The sequence below is a fragment of the Pan paniscus genome, chromosome 1 (genome assembly GCF_029289425.2).
Source record: "Pan paniscus chromosome 1, NHGRI_mPanPan1-v2.0_pri, whole genome shotgun sequence".
NCBI lineage: Eukaryota > Metazoa > Chordata > Mammalia > Primates > Hominidae > Pan > Pan paniscus.
Genome location: NC_073249.2, coordinates 140,391,063 through 140,409,424, shown reverse-complemented (window position 1 = coordinate 140,409,424; position 18,362 = coordinate 140,391,063). Strand labels below are relative to the sequence as shown.

The following is an 18,362-nucleotide window of genomic DNA, read 5'->3' as shown; positions in this document are numbered from 1 at the left end:
CCAGCCTCTTTTTTTAATGTTTAAGAAAATGCAGTTTTTATCCAAAATGAGTTTGTGTACCAAATATTAATAGTTTAGCTAATCATTGTTATATTCGTTCATTATGTTATTTTTATTTCAATTCTTGCTTTTAAAAAACCCAAAACTTTAAAAATCCTTATGCCTTGTCTATTTTCTTTACCTTTGTTTTGTTTTGTTTTGCTGGATAATTTTTTAATAAAGTGAGGTTTACATCACTGATATTTAAGAATGGCTGTATCCACAAAAGAAAACAAACCTTTTTGGCTAAGGGGTGAGGAAGTTAGAAAAAGCATGAGAAACAGGAAACACAAGAGGGGTGAGGCGGGGCAGGAGAGGAAGGTTGCAGGCACCTCCAGCTCACTCCCTGCGGCAGCACCTATGACCCTACAGATCAAGGGGCCATGACTGACAGGGATTCGGATTTCTTTCATTCTAGACTTCAGCCTTAACTTTTTGTTCCAGCACCAATCTAACAGAGCAGCACAGGCATTTCTAATCCAGTAGCAGTGCTATTTCCTCAGCCAGGGCAGGTGCCTGGGCTGACGGGAGGCCTTCAGGAACACCGCCTGTCAGAAGGCACAACGGAGGGTCTCTGAGGTCCTGAAGACCAACTGGTGCCCGTGATCTCCAAACAGACAAATATTTGACCTTTGCCTTCAATGACATTTACACATAGACATAAATAAAACCCTCCATAATTTATGCTCAATTCTAGGAAGATGTGGCTCCCACAGTAGATTTTCTAATGACAAAAAAAAGTGTAGTAGCTGTGTGCGGTTTTTGAGTTTCACCCAGGTCTCACGGTAGCACAGAACATAATGGAGAAGTATTGCACGCACATTTAAAGTAAAACATGATACACTCACACTGTTGACAAGGACCGTAGTGATGTCCACTGCAAAAAAAATCCCTTATTTAAACCTGAAAAAAATGAAACACACCAACTACAATTGTTCAGGCTATAAAAGTTCTAATGTCTCAGCAAAGGATATTTATAGAAAAAATATACTTTTAAGAAAATAGCTGAAAAAATCTAAAGACATAAGGTATAAAAAGTTTAAAAATATGTATCTTAAGACAAAATATTGCCCAAAACACTTAAAACTGAATTGTAAAAAAATCACCTGTCTGAATGTAGAGGAGGTTGATGCAGCTGTGGTTCGCCGTCCTCTACAGTGGGGGACACAAAGAGAGACGAAGGGCCCAAGGCTGTAAGGACGTCAAGACCGGTCCAGAGACGAGAAGTCTTCCAGGAGAACAGCCATCTCTGCCTGGCCCTCCACAGCGGGGAAAGTGAGTGGGACGGGCCTGGGGTTGCAGACCCTGCTGATGATGGTCTGTTCTGGGATTTCTCAGAATCAGCAGACAGGGCAGCACGGCTGGGCCGCTGGCGGCAGGCGCACCCTCTACGGGAGCCAGTGCTCACGTGCCCACGCGTCAGACACAGCTGCGAGCGCTCAGGGCTCTGGTTCAGGTCAACACCAGGATCTCCACCATGTGGTCCAGCTCGCCCAGATCGGACTTGCAGATGGAGCTGGGGCACGGGGTGACCGGAGCCAAGCCCTCGAGCCCTTCACAGGGGCCCGGCCCGGCACCCCCATCATGCCTGTCAGTACTGTGTCCAGGTTGTAGTAGGGGCTGTCCACGCCTGAAAACAGCTCTTCCATGTAGCGGGGGATTTTAGTCTCCAGCGTTTCATATATCTGATCGAGTGATTTGCGAAAGCTTCCTCTGTTTTCTTGAGGGCCACCCATCTCCCAGACGCTCCTCCCTCTGCGGGTGCCTCGGCGTCTGTGCTGAGGTCTGGGCAAAGGTCAGAAACTGGGCCCTGTGCGTGGCCGTCTCCCAAGCCAGAGGCAGGACGTGCCCCCTCCTGCTCCCACGCCGCGCGGCACAGAATCTCCATGAAGACCAAGCGGTCCAGCGGCGCCCGCCCTGCAGCCTGGGGTGTGCGCCGTATCCCATCCTGCGTCATCTCCTCTTGGATCTGCCGGACCATGTGGCAATGAGGATTGAGCGGCACAGGCTGGGCTCCACAAGCATGTGGCAAAGCTGCAGCTTCACCAGGGACATGTCCAGGAGGGACTGCCGCTGCAAGCTGTACGAGGACACGGTCTTCAAGCCGGCCAGGGCTCCCTCCACGTCTTCCTGGTGGCCAACACGTTTCCCCTTCAGTCCTCGTGCAAACATTGTGTCTTTGAGAGAACGGTTATCTGGGTCCTGCCGTCTCGTGCATCCCACACGAAGGCCACAGAAGAGGCGAGGCAGCAGAGATCCTCTATTCCAGCAAGCTGTCGAAGCCTTTGTCACGAGGATCCTGTCTGACCCGCGAGGCTGCCCGCTGGGTCCTCTGCTCAGCCGACGCCACCGCCGCTGCCGCCTGCTTCCCGCCGCTGAGGGAGGAGCACCCGCCAGCGCGGGGCCTTTACCCTTTTAAAACAATCAACTCTGCTTAGGAAACTAGCCATAGTTTTACTTCCCATAAAAAGTTTATGTGTCGGCTCGGGCGTGGTGACTCACGTCTGTAATCCCAGCACTTTGGGAGGCTGAGGCGGGTGGATCACCTGAGGTCAGGAGTTCGAGACCAGCCTGGCCAACATTGCGAAACCCTCTCTCTACTAAAAAATACAAAAATTAGCTGGGCCCAGTGGCAGGCGCCTGTAATTCCAGCTACTCGAGAGGTGGAGGCAGGAGAATCGCTTGAACCCGGGAGGCAGAGGTTGCAGTAAGCCGAGATTGAGCCATTGAACTCCAGCCTGGGAGACAGAGCAAGACTCTGTCAAAAAAAAAAAAAGTTTGTGTGTCAATGTATGACCCATAGTGTCTTCTTTTCTTTTCTTTTTTAACTTTTATTTTGGGTTCAGGGGTATATGTGAAGGTTTGTTGCATAGGTAAACTCATGCCATGGGGGTTTGTTGTACAGATTACTTCATCACCAGGTATTAAGCCTAGTACCCAATATTATCTTTCTGTTCCTCTCCTTCCTCCCAACCTCCACCCCCACTCTCAAGTAGACCCCAGTGTCTCTTGTTCTCTTCTTTGTGTTCATGAGTTCTCATCATTTACCTCCCATTATAAGTGAGAACATGTAGTATTTGGGTTTCTATTCCTGTGTTAGTTTGCTAAGGATAATAGCCTACAGCTCCACCCATGTTCCCGCAAAAGACATGATCTCATTCTTTTTTATGGCTGTGTAGTATTCCATGGTGTATATGTACCACAGTTTTTGTTTGTTTGTTTGTTTATTTGTTTGTTTTGAGACAGAGTCTCCCTCTGTCACCATGCCCAGCTAATTTTTGTATTTTTAGTAGAGATGGGGTTTCACCATGTTGCACAGGCTGGTCTCGAACTCCTGACCCGAAGTGATCTGCCCACTGCGGCCTCCCAAGGTGCTGGGATTACAGGTGTGAGCCACCATGCTCGGCCCTGTACCACAATTTTTAATCCAATCTGTTATTGATGGGCATTTAGGTTGATTCCATGTCTTTGCTATTGTGAATAGTGCTGCTACAAACATTCAAGTGCATGTGTGTCTTTCTGGTAGAATGATTTATATTCCTCTGAGTGTATATCCAGTAATGGGATTGCTGGGTTGAATGGTAGTTCTGCTTTTAGCTCTTTGAGGAATCACCATATTGCTTTCCATAGTGGTTGAACTAATTTACACTCCCATCAACAATGTATAAGTGTTCCCTTTTCTCCTCAACCTCGCAAGCATCTGTTTTGTTTTGTTTTTTACTTTTTAATAATAGCCATTCTAACTGGTATGAGATGATATCTCATGGTGGGTTTTTTTGTGTGTGTGTTTCTTTAATGATCAGTGATACTGAGCTTTTTTTCACTTGCTTGTTGGCCACATGTCTATCTTTTTTTGAAATGCATCTGTTCATGTCCTTTGCCCACTTTTTAATGCAGTTGTTTGTTTTTCTCTTGTAAATTTGTTTACATTCCTTTTAAATGCTGGATATTAGACCTGTGTTGGACGCATAATTTGCAAATATTTTCTTCTATTCTGTAGGTTGTCTATTTACTCTGTTGATAGTTTCTTTTGCTGTGCACAAGCTCTTAAGTTTAATTAGATTCCACTTGTCAATTTTTGCTTTTGTTGCAATTGTTTTAGGCATCTTTGTTATAAAATCTTTGCCTATGTCCAGGATGTATTGCCTAGGCTGTCTTCTAGGGTTTTTATAGTTTTCAGTTTTACATTTAAGTCTTTAATCTTAATCTTGAGTTGATTTTTATACATGGTGTAAGGAAGGGATCCAGCTTCAATCTTCTGCATATGGCTAGCCAGTTATCCCAGCACCATTGATTTAATAGGGAATCTTTTCCCCATTGCTTGTTTTTGTCAGCTTTGTTGAAGATTAGATGGTGGTGGATGTGCAGCCTTATTTCTTGGCTCTCTGTTGTGTTCTGTTGGTCTAGGCCTGTTTTTATACCAGTACCATGCTCTTTGGGTTACTGCATCCCTGCAGTGTAGTTTGAAATCAGGTAACATGATGCCTCCAGTTTTGTTCTTTTTGCTTAAGATTGCCTTGGCTGTTCAGACTCTTTTTTATTCCATATGAATTTTAAAATAGTTTTTTTCTAGTGCTGTGAAAAATGTTGTTGCTAGTTTGATAGGAATAGCAATGAATCTATAAATTGCTTTGGGCAATATAACCATTTTAGTGATACTGATTCTTCCTATCGATGAGCATGGGATGTTTTCCATTAGTTTGTGTCTTCTCTGACACAATTTCTTTGAGCAGTGTTTTGTAATTCTCATTGTAGGAATGTTTCACCTCACTGGTTAGCTGTATTCCTAGGTATTTTATTCTTTTTGTGGCAATTGTGAATGGTATTGCCTATTTGATTCAGCTCTGGACTTGGCTGTCATTGGTGTATAGGAAGGCTAGTGATTTTTGTACATTGATTTTGTACCCTGAAACTTTGCTGAAGCTATTTATCAGCTGAGGGAGCTTTTGGGCTGAGACTATGGGGTTTTCTAGATATAGAATTATGTCATAATCAAAGAGGGATAGTTTGACTCCCTCTCTTCCTATTTGGATGCCCTTTATTTATTTCTCTTGCCTGATTGCTCTGGCCAGGACTTCCAATATTAAGTTGAATAGGAGTGGTGAGAGACAGCATCCTTGCCTTGTGCCAGTTTTCAAAGAGAATGCTTCCAGCTTTTGCCCATTCAGTATAATGTTGGCTATGGGTTTGTCATAGATGGCTCTCATTATTTTGAGGTATTTTCCTTCAATACCTACTTTATTGTGGTGTTGAATTATATTGAAAACCTTTTCTCCATCTCCTGAGATAATCATGTGGTTTTTGTCTTTAGTCCGTTTATGTGATGAATCACTTTTATTGATTTGTGTATGTTGAATCAATCTTGCGTCCTGGAGATGATTCTTACTTGATCACGGTGGATTTGCTTTTTGGTGAGCTGCTGGATTCGGTTTGCCAGTATTTTGTTGAGAATTTTTGCATCAATGTTCATAAAGGATATTGGCCTGAAGTTTTCTTTTTTTGTTGGGTCTCTGTCAGGTTTTCATATCAGGTTGATACTGGCCTCATAGAATGAGTTGGAGAGGATCCCTCCTCCTCAAATTTTTGGAATAGTTTCAGTAGGAATGGTACAAGCTCTTCTTTGTACATCTGGTAGAATTTGGCTGTGAATCCATAAGATCCTGGGCTTTGTTTGTTTGTTTGTTGTTTGTAGGCTCTTTATTACTAATTCAGTTTGGGAACTTGTTATTGGTCTGTTCAGGGAATCAATTTCTTCCTGGTTCAGTCTTGGGAGATGTATGGGTCCAGGAATTTATCCATCTCTTCTAGGTTTTCTAGTTTGTGTCTTTAGAGGTGTTCATAGTAGTTTCTGATGGTTATTGTTATTTCTGAGGGGTCAGCATTAACATTCCCTTCATTATTTCCAATCTTGTTTATTTGGACCTTCTCTCTTTTCTTATTTATTAGTCTAGCTGGTAGCTAGTGGCATATATGGCTTATAAATTTTTTCAAAAATTAGATCCTGGATTTGTTGATCTTTTGAGTGGTTTTTTGTGTCTCAATTTCCTTCAGTTCAGCTCTGATTTTGATTATTTCTGGTCTTCTGCTAGCTTTGGGGTTGATTTGTTCTTGCTCCTCTAATTCCTTCAGTTGTAATGTTAGGTTGTTAATTTCAGATCTTTCTAACTTTTTGATGTGGGTATTTAATGCTATAAATTTCCCTCTTAAAACTGTCTTAGCTGTGTCCCAGGGATTCTGGTATGTTTTATATTTGTTCTTATTAGTTTCGAAGAACATCTTGATTTCTGCTTTAATTTTATTATTTACCAAAACAAAAGTCATTCAGGAGCATGTTGTTTAATTTCCATGTAATTGCATAGTTTTTAGTGATGTTCTTACTCTTGAATTCTATTTTTATTGTGCTGTGGTTTGTGAATGTGTTTAGTATGATTTCGGTTCTTTTGCATTTGCTGAGAATTGTTTTATGTCCAATTATGTGGTTGAGTTTAGAGTATGTGCCATGTGGTGATGAGAAGAATGTATATTCTGTTGTTATGGGGTGGAGAGTTCTGTATAGGTCTATCAGATCCATTTGGTCCAATGTTGAGTTCAGGTCCTGAATATCTTTGTTAATTTTCTGCCTCAATGAAGTTTCCCACTATTATTGAGTGGGAGTCTATGTCTCTTTTTACGTCTCTAAGAACTTGCTTTATGAATTTGGGTGCTCCTTTGTTGGGCATATATATATTTAGATTAGTTAGAGCTTCTTGTTAAAATGAACCCTTTACCATTACGTAATGCCCTTCTTTGTCTTTTTTTTTTTTAATCTTTGTTGGTTTGAAGTCTGTTTTGTCTGAAATTAGGATTACAACCCCTGCTTTTTTCTGCTTTGCATTTGCTTGGTAGGTTTTCTCCATCTTTTTATTTTGAGCCTATGGGTGTCATTATGCCTTTATAAGATGATTCTCTTGAAGATAACATACCATTGGGTCTTGCTTTTTTATTCAGCTTGCCACTCTGTGCCTTTTAAGTGGGGCATTTGGCCCATTTACATTGAAAGTTAATATAGATATGTGTGGATTTGATCTTGTCATTGTTTTGTTGGCTAGATATTATGTTGACTTGTTTGAGTGACACTGGTCTGTGTGTCTGGCTTTATAGTGACACTGGTCTGTGTGTCTAAGTCTGTTTTTGTATTAGCTGGTAGCAGTCTTTCTATATTTAGTGCTTCTTTCAAGATCTCTTGTCAGGCAGGTCTGGTGGTAATGAATTTCCTTTGACAAGGAAACTTAGTTTGGCTGGATATGAAATACTTGGTTGAAGATTATTTTATTTAAGAATGCTGAATAAAGGCCCCAGTATTAGTCCATTCTTATGCTGTTAATAAAGACTTGCCTGAGACTGGATAATTTATAAAGGAAAAGATTTCATTAACTCACAGTTCAGCATGGCAGGGAGGCCTCAGGAAACTTACAATCATGGCAGAAGAGGAAGCAAACATGTCCTTCTTCACATGGCAGCAGGAAGGAGAAGTATGAGAGCTGAGCTAAGGGGGAAGCCCCTTATGAAACCATCAGATCTCATGAGAACTTACATCATGAGAACAGGATGGGGAAAACCACCCCCATGATTCAATTATCTCCACCTGGTCCCTTCCACAACACGTGGGGATTATGGGAACTGCAATTCAAGATGAGATTTGGATGGGGACACAGCAAAACCATATCAGCTTCCAATCTCTTCTGGCTTGTAAGGTTTCAGCTGAGAGGTCCACTGTTAGCCTGATGGGGTTCCCTTTGTAAGTGATCTGCCCTTTCCTCTCTAGCTGCCTTTAACACTCTTTTTTTTTTTTTCATTTCAACCTTGGAAAATCTGATGATTGTGTCTTGGGGATGATCTTCTTGTGTAAAGTCTTGCAGGAGTTCTCTGTATTTCCTAAATTTGACTGTTGGCCTCCTAGCAGGTTTGGGGAAGTTTTCATAGATGATATGCTGAAATATGTTTTCCAAGTAGTTTGCTTTCTTCTGGGAGGAACTATTTTTCTTATTTGTCCTTGTATGTGAGTTTATAGTTCTGAATATAAGGTGATATTATTTTCATATAGGTGGTACAGCAACAGTTCCGTAATCAAAGTTTTATCTCTACTATGGGTTTTTTTTTCATCACACCTCCCACCCACACAGTCTCCCAACCTAGCTGTTTCTCCTAAGGTTGGGATGAGAAACCTCTTCAATGACCCATTTCTGTAGAGTGTCCTCCTCAGTTTGCATCAACTAAGCCTATTTTCTACTAAGATTTCTTATAAATAGTAATGATATCAAACAATTTTAAGATTGCCTGTTTGTAGAGGACTTTATATCTGATTCCATCTCTATGCCAACCATACTGATAGATAGTAATAGTCCATTGAAGGATGAGGAAACTGAGATTCGGAGCATTGCATAAATCAACCAAGATCTGTCATCCAGAATATACTAACATTAGTATTAGAATCACGTAAATGACTCCAAAGTCCATGTACATATTCCTATTAATCAATTCCTCTTAATGCCAAATACAAGCATTTGCCTTTTAAGGCAGGATTATAGAAGACTGAGGAGGCTTTCAACGTGCAGGAATAAGTGATGGTTTGGGGTTGACAGGTGGCAGAGTTAGAATAATGAGACAGAGACCCTACTCATCAGTCTGTTGCTTTTCTGTCCACTCTTAAGTTGGGAAATGCCTGTCACAAAACCCTGCTAATTTAGTTCACTCTAACTTCACCATCCTCACATATTTTTTCCTTTAATGACAGGATATGGTGACTACAGCTTCTACGTACCTGTTTGAAGCCACAGAAAAAAGATTTTTTTTCAAAAATGTATCTATATTAATTCCTGAGAATTGGAAGGAAAATCCTCAGTACAAAAGGCCAAAACATGAAAACTATAAACATGTAAGTGTCAAAATATTCTCTTAAAAAATTATATTTTCTGATATTACCCATTTTTGCCACAAATTATTTAAGAGTCTTTCTAACTGAATATTATCTTTTTTATTTTTGATGTTTGACAATCTTTTTCAACATTCTCAGGCTGATGTTATAGTTGCACCACCTACGCTCCCAGGTAGAGATGAACCATACACCAAGCAGTTCACAGAATGTGGAGAGAAAGGCGAATACATTCACTTCACCCCTGACCTTCTACTTGGAAAAAAACAAAATGAATATGGACCACCAGGTAGAAATTTTGGTTAAAAAATAATTTTGCAGTGATTGCAGCATACAACTTTTTATGCAGGTTAAGTGTGTAGGCCATGGGGCCAAAGTCCCTAGAATCAAATCCTGGCTCCCCTACTTACTAGCTGTATGTGACCTTAAACAAGTGACCTACTGTCTCTGTGGTTATTCCCTACAAAATGGCAAAGAGAGGAGTTTCTACCTTGTAAAATATTTGTTCTACATTAAACTAGAGAATCCAGATAAATATACTCAGTACAGTGTCTACAAAAATATAAACAGAGAAAAGCAATAATAAATGTTTTTCTTAAGGCATGCTTTTTAGATTTTAATTTTTCCACTTCTCCATAGCTGGATATTAACAAATCACCAGTAAGTTACAAGAAAGCCAGATGTATAGTAAGCTGGAAAGAGTCATGTTGCCAGTTACTGGTCAAGAGAAAACACTCCTAGGCTATCAGTTGCTGATAATATCAATCTATTTCATTGAAACAGACGACATTGTCAGTAATTGATCATTTTGACCTATAAAAATGGCAATGTCATCTAGTTCAATCTAGATGCTAAAATAATTTGTCAAAACAACAAAAGTGCACTTTACAGACAAAAATGCAAATCATTGTTAAAGGAGGGCTCTACACATGTATCACTATTAAATGGGAACCTTTCTGAATCCGCATACCCCAGAATCACCCTCTTCTATTCCTGTTCATTGAACACTCGTTAAGTCTCTTGTCTCTGCCAAACATTCAGCTAGATCTGGTCCTATTCATTACCCAGGCCAGTTCCCCTCTCCAGTCTTGAAAGTTCCATCATCTCCTCATGTCCCAATCTTACCTCTTCCCTGTAATTAACCTGACCACGTTTGTTTCCCTTGGCACCTCTAATCCTTTGTGCCCTTTTAGTTATACTTTCTTTTCACCTGGCATGTCCAGCAAAGTCAGTCATTTCAACTACAAGTATAAATAGCTCAATTCTCTCACCACTCTTATCCTTATGTTTCATTCAATTTACTGAATCTTCTGAATTTTCCATCTTCTTTATTCTTGGCTCCTGTTATGTTTTGAAGAATGTTGAAGAAAATTATAAAACTAAGTGACATGATTATAACAACACACCTTCCAAGCTCAGTGAAGCACTCAAAGCTACTCAACAATATTTTTACTCAGCTCTTCTCAACTCTCTTTCTCAATTCCTATAGCAGCTGTTCTAAAATGTCTACCATTTTTCTCAAGATCTCCAGGCACTCTTCTCAATCCCATCAATTAATGTCCTGATTGATAAAACAGAGGTCTCTACATTCTTCCTCTCTATTTCCAGACTTATTACCACCTACACCTTCTCTACCTGCACCTTTCTTAGAACAGAAAGGCTTCTCCAATTTGTAAGCTCAATGTCCCCATATCAGTTATTGATTTTTCCCGTATCCCACACCTCAACCCTATTCTATTACTGACAGGTCACCCCTTCTTCTTAGACAGATCTTTCTTCCTTTTCACAAATGCATAATGTGATATATGCATTTGTGTAAAAAACTCACATTCCTCAAGGTCCTAAAAAACAGTAAGGTTTTTGGATAAATAAGATTAGTAAGAATCTTATGCAATTTTGTAATAATCATGATAACACCACCAACAATCACAATAGATCATTTAGATCACCTAGGCAAGCAATGCAGTATGGCCAGAGGCTGCCATAGCACATATTAAAAGTACACACACACACACGACACACACACACACGGTGCGAGGAGGGGGAGAGAGAAATGTTACTAGAAATAGGAACAGAGATAGCTGGAAATGAGACAATGATGTAGATAGGAATGGAATTCTAAGTCAAAAGGGCTGCTTTTAAGGTGGGCATGGGAGGCAGGGAAACCTGAGAACGAATCAAGTCTGAGTAGACTCTTAAATTTTTCTTAACACGCACCAAATTTCTACTGCAGTAGCTGATATGAGGGCTTTTTCCTTTCCTACTGAACGTACTAATTCTGCTCCCACAAACCTGGTTCCATTTGCCTAGGAAACCTGAAACCAGTGTTTTTAAAGTGCATTATGTAGAAGAGTAACTTAGGGACCTTGTTAATATGCAGCTTCTGACTCTGTAAGCAAAGGGTGGCCTGAAGATTCTGCATTTGTAACTACCTCCCAGGTGATGCTGATGGATGTTGTCCAGAACCACAGTTTGAATAGCAAAGACTTAAAAAAGAAACATGACGGCTGGGCAAGGTGGCTGATGCCTGTAATCCCAGCACTTTGGGACGCTGAGGCGGGCAGATCACGAGGTCAGGAGTTCGACACTAGCCTGGCCAACGTGGCGAAACCCCATCTCTACTAAAAATACAAAAAATTAGCCGAGCATAGTGGCAGGTGCCTGTAATCTCAGCTACTCGGGAGGCTGAGGCAAGAGAATCACTTGAACCCAGGATGCGGAGGTTGCAGTGAGCTGAGATCGCGCCATTGCACTCCAGCCCAGGCGACAGTGCGAGACTCCATCTTAAAAAAAAAAAAAAAAAGAAGAAGAAAGAAAAAGAAAAGAAACATGACTTCTTCATACTGTGGTGTATTTTCCTCCCATTTTCAGATTCATATGAGGTCGTTTGAGCTACAGAAACACACATTGTAGCAGAAGAGACTTTATTTACAATCTTTCCTTCTCCATCTGTTTCCTCTGAAATTTTTCCCAACATTGCTAAAATGAAAGTTCTACTTTCCTTCTTTCAGCATCTCAAGCTGTGGATTTACTTTTATTCCTCCATTTATTGTGAAATTCTTATTAAAAAAATTTTTTATTTGAACTCCCTCTCTCAAAACTTCCCCAAGTGAAGGACTAAATCTCACACATCTTTATATTTTTTAATACCTAGTATTGCATTGAATATATATATATAATTAAAAATTGTTTCATATAATTAATGCTTATGTGTCTTAAGTACCATAAATGAATTCCTTCATTTTAACATCCCCATGGTTATAATTTGGAGAACCATAAACCATTGTACTAAGACTTTTTACCACCAAGAACCAAAACACAAATCCCAGTCCACTCGGCCCATAGCATATCCTCCCTTATTGTTTCATTGATTTAACATGTTGTGGAATAAGAAGATAATATATTACATAATATAGCATAATATAATGTAATTTAATGCAATAGGCTTTTTTATACACTGAAATATAATGTTGATAGTTGTTGAAAACCGAAATCTAAATATATTTTATAATTGAAAGAGAAGCTTCTTAAAATATGATACAAAATGTGTCACTTGGATTATGATCATGTATTTGAAATGCTTTCCCACAGGCAAACTGTTTGTCCATGAGTGGGCTCACCTCCGGTGGGGAGTGTTTGATGAGTACAATGAAGATCAGCCTTTCTACCGTGCTAAGTCAAAAAAAATCGAAGCAACAAGGCATGGCTATTTAAATTTTCTAAACTGACTTCAGGCTTTTATCCATTCTTATTTTCCTACTTTGATTTCTTCCAAAATCATTCTTAATGCAGACAATATGTCACAAAACAATGCTTTTATTTTTTTTTAGAAAGTGTATCTTTAAGTAGTTGATTGCTATTTAAAACATACATAATTTCAATGGCAAGCATTCAGTTGACAATTTAACATATTTTATACCTCTCTACCATAGCCTCCAGAACTCACTTGCATTGAAGTTGGGCATGTAAATGGATATACAATATGCTGGGATAAGATCAAAGTTATTTACATTACACAAGAATGCACAAACATGGTTAAGTAGTGCTAAATGTGGACTGAGTAAGAAATCAAGCAGCTTCAAGGAGCCAAGCAGGAACTTCTTGGAGATTTATAAAGGTTATTTTATAATGCAATCTAGCATCACAGTTAATTATAGACTCCTTTTGATTCTGTGATCAAAAGAGCAAAATAGTTGGGAAGAATCAATTTAAAATTAAAATTGGTGCTATCACCGGGTAGATGTCCTGCTGGGGCTTGGGACTTGACACTAATGTGAGAACTGAAAGGTATATGATTTCAATCAAGGTCCTTCCTCTGCCCCATTGCACCAATTTGCAGGCACATCTTTTAGAGAGTATTACATTTATTGCATTTGTTTATGTCATATTCCCCTTAGATGTATAACTGCTGCTGCAGAATATTCAGCATGATTTTCCACATAGATAGTTTCATCATGTCCACCTAGTTTGGGAGCAATAGAAGCATCGACGTATTTATAAGACTCTCTAAATAGCTGAATAGAAACTATTCATCATTTCCTGAATTTGAACTGAAAGTCTATTGAAAAGACAAAATATGTTCACATCTCAGTGTATTTGTTGTAATCACTGCCACCTGTGGTCAATTACATGCCATAAAACATATGTCTAAAATGTCTCCATCATTTTTTATTCTACCATGGGATTCTTGGCAGCACCTCATCTTCGCTTCCAATCACATTTCCCTTTGGATAAAAATGCTCTTCGAGTAATAAGAACATTTGTGTTTATCCCATGTACTATTTTTTGGGAATATCTTCTTTGGGAGGAAATCTACAAAGAACTTCAAGCTAAAGTGGTACTCAGAGTAAATTGTCTCAAAAATTCTCTTATCCAGGTCCCTATAGCATATTTACCACCAAAAGTCCAGCGGGAGAGATGTCTAAGCTTTAATACAAGGAGAGAACTCATCAGAGGAGAGAACTCGACCATTGTGTTTATCTGGAGGCCCCACTTAAAATTTCCCTCTAGAATTTCTTAAAAAATAGATAATTATTTTGATTGGAACCCTTAAACTCTATAGCCAGGATAGGAAGTACATGGTACCATAGAAGAATAAACATCTTGATATAAAGTTCATCATGAATAGAACCACTTAAGATTTCTGTAAGTGCTAATGATTCAGTTGCCTCAAAGATTAACTGTCATATATTTTCAGGTGTTCCGCAGGTATCTCTGGTAGAAGTAGAGTTTATAAGTGTCAAGGAGGCAGCTGTCTTAGTAGAGCATGCAGAATTGATTCTACAACAAAACTATATGAAAAAGATTGTCAATTCTTTCCTGATAAAGTACAAACAGAAAAAGCATCCATAATGTTTATGCAAAGTATTGATTCTGTAAGTATGCTGATAATTGCTTCCAGAATTTATAATCAAATGACATATTGTCATGTTTTTAAAGTATCTGTTCAGGTGACCTGAGGATTACGTATATTGATATAGAGTTCTTTGAACACTGGCTAACACATAGTATATGCTGAACTAGTGCTATCTAGTGTTATCTATTATTACTGTTACCATAATTCTTATTATGGTAAATCTGCCTTATTGTAATATTGATGCTCAGTAAATGATATTTCATTCAACAAACAACATATCTGCAGAAGACTTTTAAATTTTTCAGGTTTGTAGTTTGATTTTTAAATGCATGGTATATTAAAATTATTTTTTATTTTATTAACCTTTTAGGTTGTTGAATTTTGTAACGAAAAAACCCATAATCAAGAAGCTCCAAGCCTACAAAACATAAAGTGCAATTTTAGAAGTACATGGGAGGTGATTAGCAATTCTGAGGATTTTAAAAACACCATACCCATGGTGACACCACCTCCTCCACCTGTCTTCTCATTGCTGAAGATCAGTCAAAGAATTGTGTGCTTAGTTCTTGATAAGTCTGGAAGCATGGAGGTAAGTTCACTTTTTCTGGATATAGGGATGTAGGATATTTGAAGATCCGAGAACACACTGAACTCTGTCTGCACCTAGATTGTTCTAAATTGCATGGTGGCATAAAGTACCATCACTGCCCATGATCATGACTTCAAGATACTGCAGCAAAATACCATAGTAAAAGAAAGATGCCAGTATAATTAAAAATACCTAATCCAAGGGTCACTTCCTCCTTGGATTCCTCCAGAAAATGGACTGGGCTTCTAGGCTGGTTAAAGCCCTTCTACTGTTTCCCAACAATGTCCTGCGCATACCTCTGTTACTGTATATCATATTTATGTTACACATTTCTCTTCCACTAGCCTAGGAGATCCTCTAGGACTTGGAATCATGTCTTATTCATCTTTATCCCCATTTCCTAGAATAAAATTAATCACATAGGAGTAATCAATAAATAATTGTTGAAATGAATGCACAGCAAACAAGTGGGTGCAATGTGATAAGAAACCAGAAGGATGGCACATTTAAGGCATAGCGAAGCATGCTGAAGAACAGGAATAAGGTCTTCAGCAAATGAGGGAGGTATTAGAAAGGGCAGAGAATGATAGAACTGAAGGAATTGAGCCACAACAATGCAGGTAGTGGAGACAGCATGTAAAATGAAGATGTAGAAGTTTCTCATTGTGATTTGGTTCAGGGAGTTCAGAAGGAAATTTGGGCATAAATTGGCGGGGAGTAACACAGATCAGTATGGTGATAAGGACTGGAGAAGACAAATGCATGAAGAAGCTTACACCTTAGACAATCCCCTCCGAAAGAGGGCTGGGTCCTGAGGGTTACCAAAGAGCCAATTCAATTAACCCGTTAGTGGAAAGGGGGCAGCGAGAGGTTAGGAACAGAAGGAGAAAGTGGGAAGATAGGGCCTTGGCCTCTCCAAACTTAAAATGAAGCTTGGGTAAGTATTACCTTTTGGGCAGTCTAGTTTCCAGTGGATGGAGGGATTCCAGTCTCTGGTTGGAGTCTGCAACAGTCTGGTTTGATTTATAGGCTTGGAGGTATGGTTTTATCTGAAGACAACAAGCACAGGAGCTCCCAAGAGTAATTAGACAGTCTCTAAGATGTGTCTCCTCACCCCAATTTCAATGCAATCCCCACCCTACCTTCCACCTCTTACTTGGATACTCAGCGGTCAAGAATCAATTGTAAATAAAAACCTGCGCTCCTTACTATACATGTCCCATAATACACACCACCATTTTTTTAATTTTATCAATTAAAAATTTGATAATTGCTTCCTTTAACATCAATTACCATTCATAGAAAATGTTACCAATAAATTCTGTCCATTCATTTTATGTGATCTTCTATTATTTTCCAGTCAAAATCACTTGTTTGTTTTTCTTGTCTTTTTAATCTAGGGTAAGGACCGCCTAAATCGAATGAATCAAGCAGCAAAACATTTCCTGCTGCAGACTGTTGAAAATGGATCCTGGGTGGGGATGGTTCACTTTGATAGTACTGCCACTGTTGTAAATAAGCTAATCCAAATAAAAAGCAGTGATGAAAGAAACACACTCATGGCAGGATTACCTACATATCCTCGGGGAGGAACTTCCATCTGCTCTGGAATTAAATATGCATTTCAGGTGAAAATCGTACTGCAAATATATTTTGGTTTTTGTTTCTTTTCAGGACATTTTCATGTTAAGTGGTACTGCACATACTTGCTGCCTAATTTTAACATAATTAATCCTAAGAAGCACAGGACTAAGCATATAGAAAAAAGTTCTCTTGATGTTTTAATGGATCAGTGAATCAATGAACAACCCATGGGTGAATAAATGACTATCAATTTACCACTCACTTACAAGCCCAAGGAAGTCATGGACTTTGCTGTCTTGTTACCACGCAGTAGTCAGTGCTCGATAAATGTTAGTTAAATAAGTGTGCTTGGATGCAAAAGCCATTAACATTTGGGGCAATGACACAGGTGATATAGTATGATTCTACTTCAAGCTAGTTCTCATTTGAGTTTCTGTAACATTCAGCTAGGGCAAACTATTTATTATACCTCTTAAAGCAGATGTAGCAAGACTGTGAGTCATATTTAGGGTAAGCCATAGAAGTTAGAGCATGAACTTTGACATCAGAGTACTGTATGTGCTACTTACTAACCATGTAATCTTAGGCTAACCTTTCAGTCTCTTTGGACTCTTAGTGACTTACCTATACAATATAGGAAATAGGAATGCCTACCTCATAGAGTAATTATGAGGATTACATGAAATGATACCTTTACATACTTAGAACAATATTTACTATATTATATAGTAAATATCTACTTCATATACTATATATACTAAGTATATAATAATTTATTATAAGTGTATATTTATAATAATTAGTAAATATATGTATAATTATTATGAACATTATTTTTAGCCAAATGGTCATCTTGAGCCCACAATTAATATAAATTATGTCATTTTACTGTTTAGAAATCTTTACTGTCTCTTCAGTCTACAAAATTGTCTCAATTTCTCAGTCTGATATTACTAAAAAGTCTCCCCTGCTCAGTAAAATTGCCCTCACTTATCTTTCCTGCCTTATTTACTCCATTCTCCCCTCTTGATGCTCTGTCCTCCAAACAACTTACTACACACATTGTTCTCCAAGTCCACTGTGCACTAACAGCCTCCAAACCTTTGCACATGCAAGTTCCTCTACTTAAAATGCTTCCTTTTCTCCCATCTCTGCATGTTAAAATTCTACTAACCCTTCAAAATCCTTTCTCCTTCATGTAGCTTCCCATTTACTCCCAACCCAATTGCATCTATCTCTTCCATGGATTGCATGACATTTTAGTTTAGGTTTGTAACATGAAGTCCTGCATTCAAATTGCGATTGTCACTTATCAGGTTTGTGACCCTAAACATGATTCTTATCCTCTCTAGTCCTCAATTACCTCATCAGTAAAATAGGATAATTAAAGCTAGCACATAGGGTTGCTCATGTTTTAATTTATTCAAAATATGAACATGCTTTAATCTATTCACCAAGCAAAGCTTTTTCACTCTTATGGTACATGTATATAAGCGGGGAACAGATAATAAATAGATAGATAAATACAAGAATTGCAGATTATGTAGATAGTGTTGTGAATAAACGAAACAGGGTGATGTGACAGAGTAACAGGGAAAGGAGAATCACTTTGGGTAGAGAGGCCAATGAGCCTTCTCTAAAAAGTAACATTTAAGCTCTGATTTGAAGGATGAGAAGAAGCCAGTGGTTCAGATAGAAAAGAAATGCAAAAGTTCCTTAAGGAAAAAGGTGAGAAAAAACTAGATTATTCTAAGAAATTATAGAAGCTAGTAGCAGTGGAGTTTGGCAAATGAGGGGATATGAAATGTGGTTGGAGAGGTAGACAATGACTAGATCTTAAAAAACTTCAAAAAATATGAGGCTTATATTTTGTTTCAAGCACA

General features: G+C 38.9%; 1 protein-coding gene and 1 pseudogene across 3 annotated transcripts in view; one reads left to right on the top strand and one right to left on the bottom strand.

The window, feature by feature from the left end:
• The window catches only part of CLCA4 (chloride channel accessory 4), a 66,802-nt gene that overhangs the window by 37,156 nt on the left and 11,284 nt on the right, over positions 1-18,362 (top strand). For all 3 annotated transcript variants that reach the window (XM_003805302.6, XM_055116518.2, XM_055116521.2), the window contains 6 exons: positions 8,813-8,953; positions 9,092-9,239; positions 12,542-12,650; positions 14,148-14,325; positions 14,677-14,895; positions 16,296-16,523. In XM_003805302.6, the coding sequence (XP_003805350.4) occupies positions 8,813-8,953; positions 9,092-9,239; positions 12,542-12,650; positions 14,148-14,325; positions 14,677-14,895; positions 16,296-16,523 (1,023 nt within the window). The remainder of the gene's footprint in view (positions 1-8,812; positions 8,954-9,091; positions 9,240-12,541; positions 12,651-14,147; positions 14,326-14,676; positions 14,896-16,295; positions 16,524-18,362) is intronic.
• LOC112440051 (cell division cycle-associated protein 4-like) lies at positions 1,401-2,445 on the bottom strand (annotated as a pseudogene).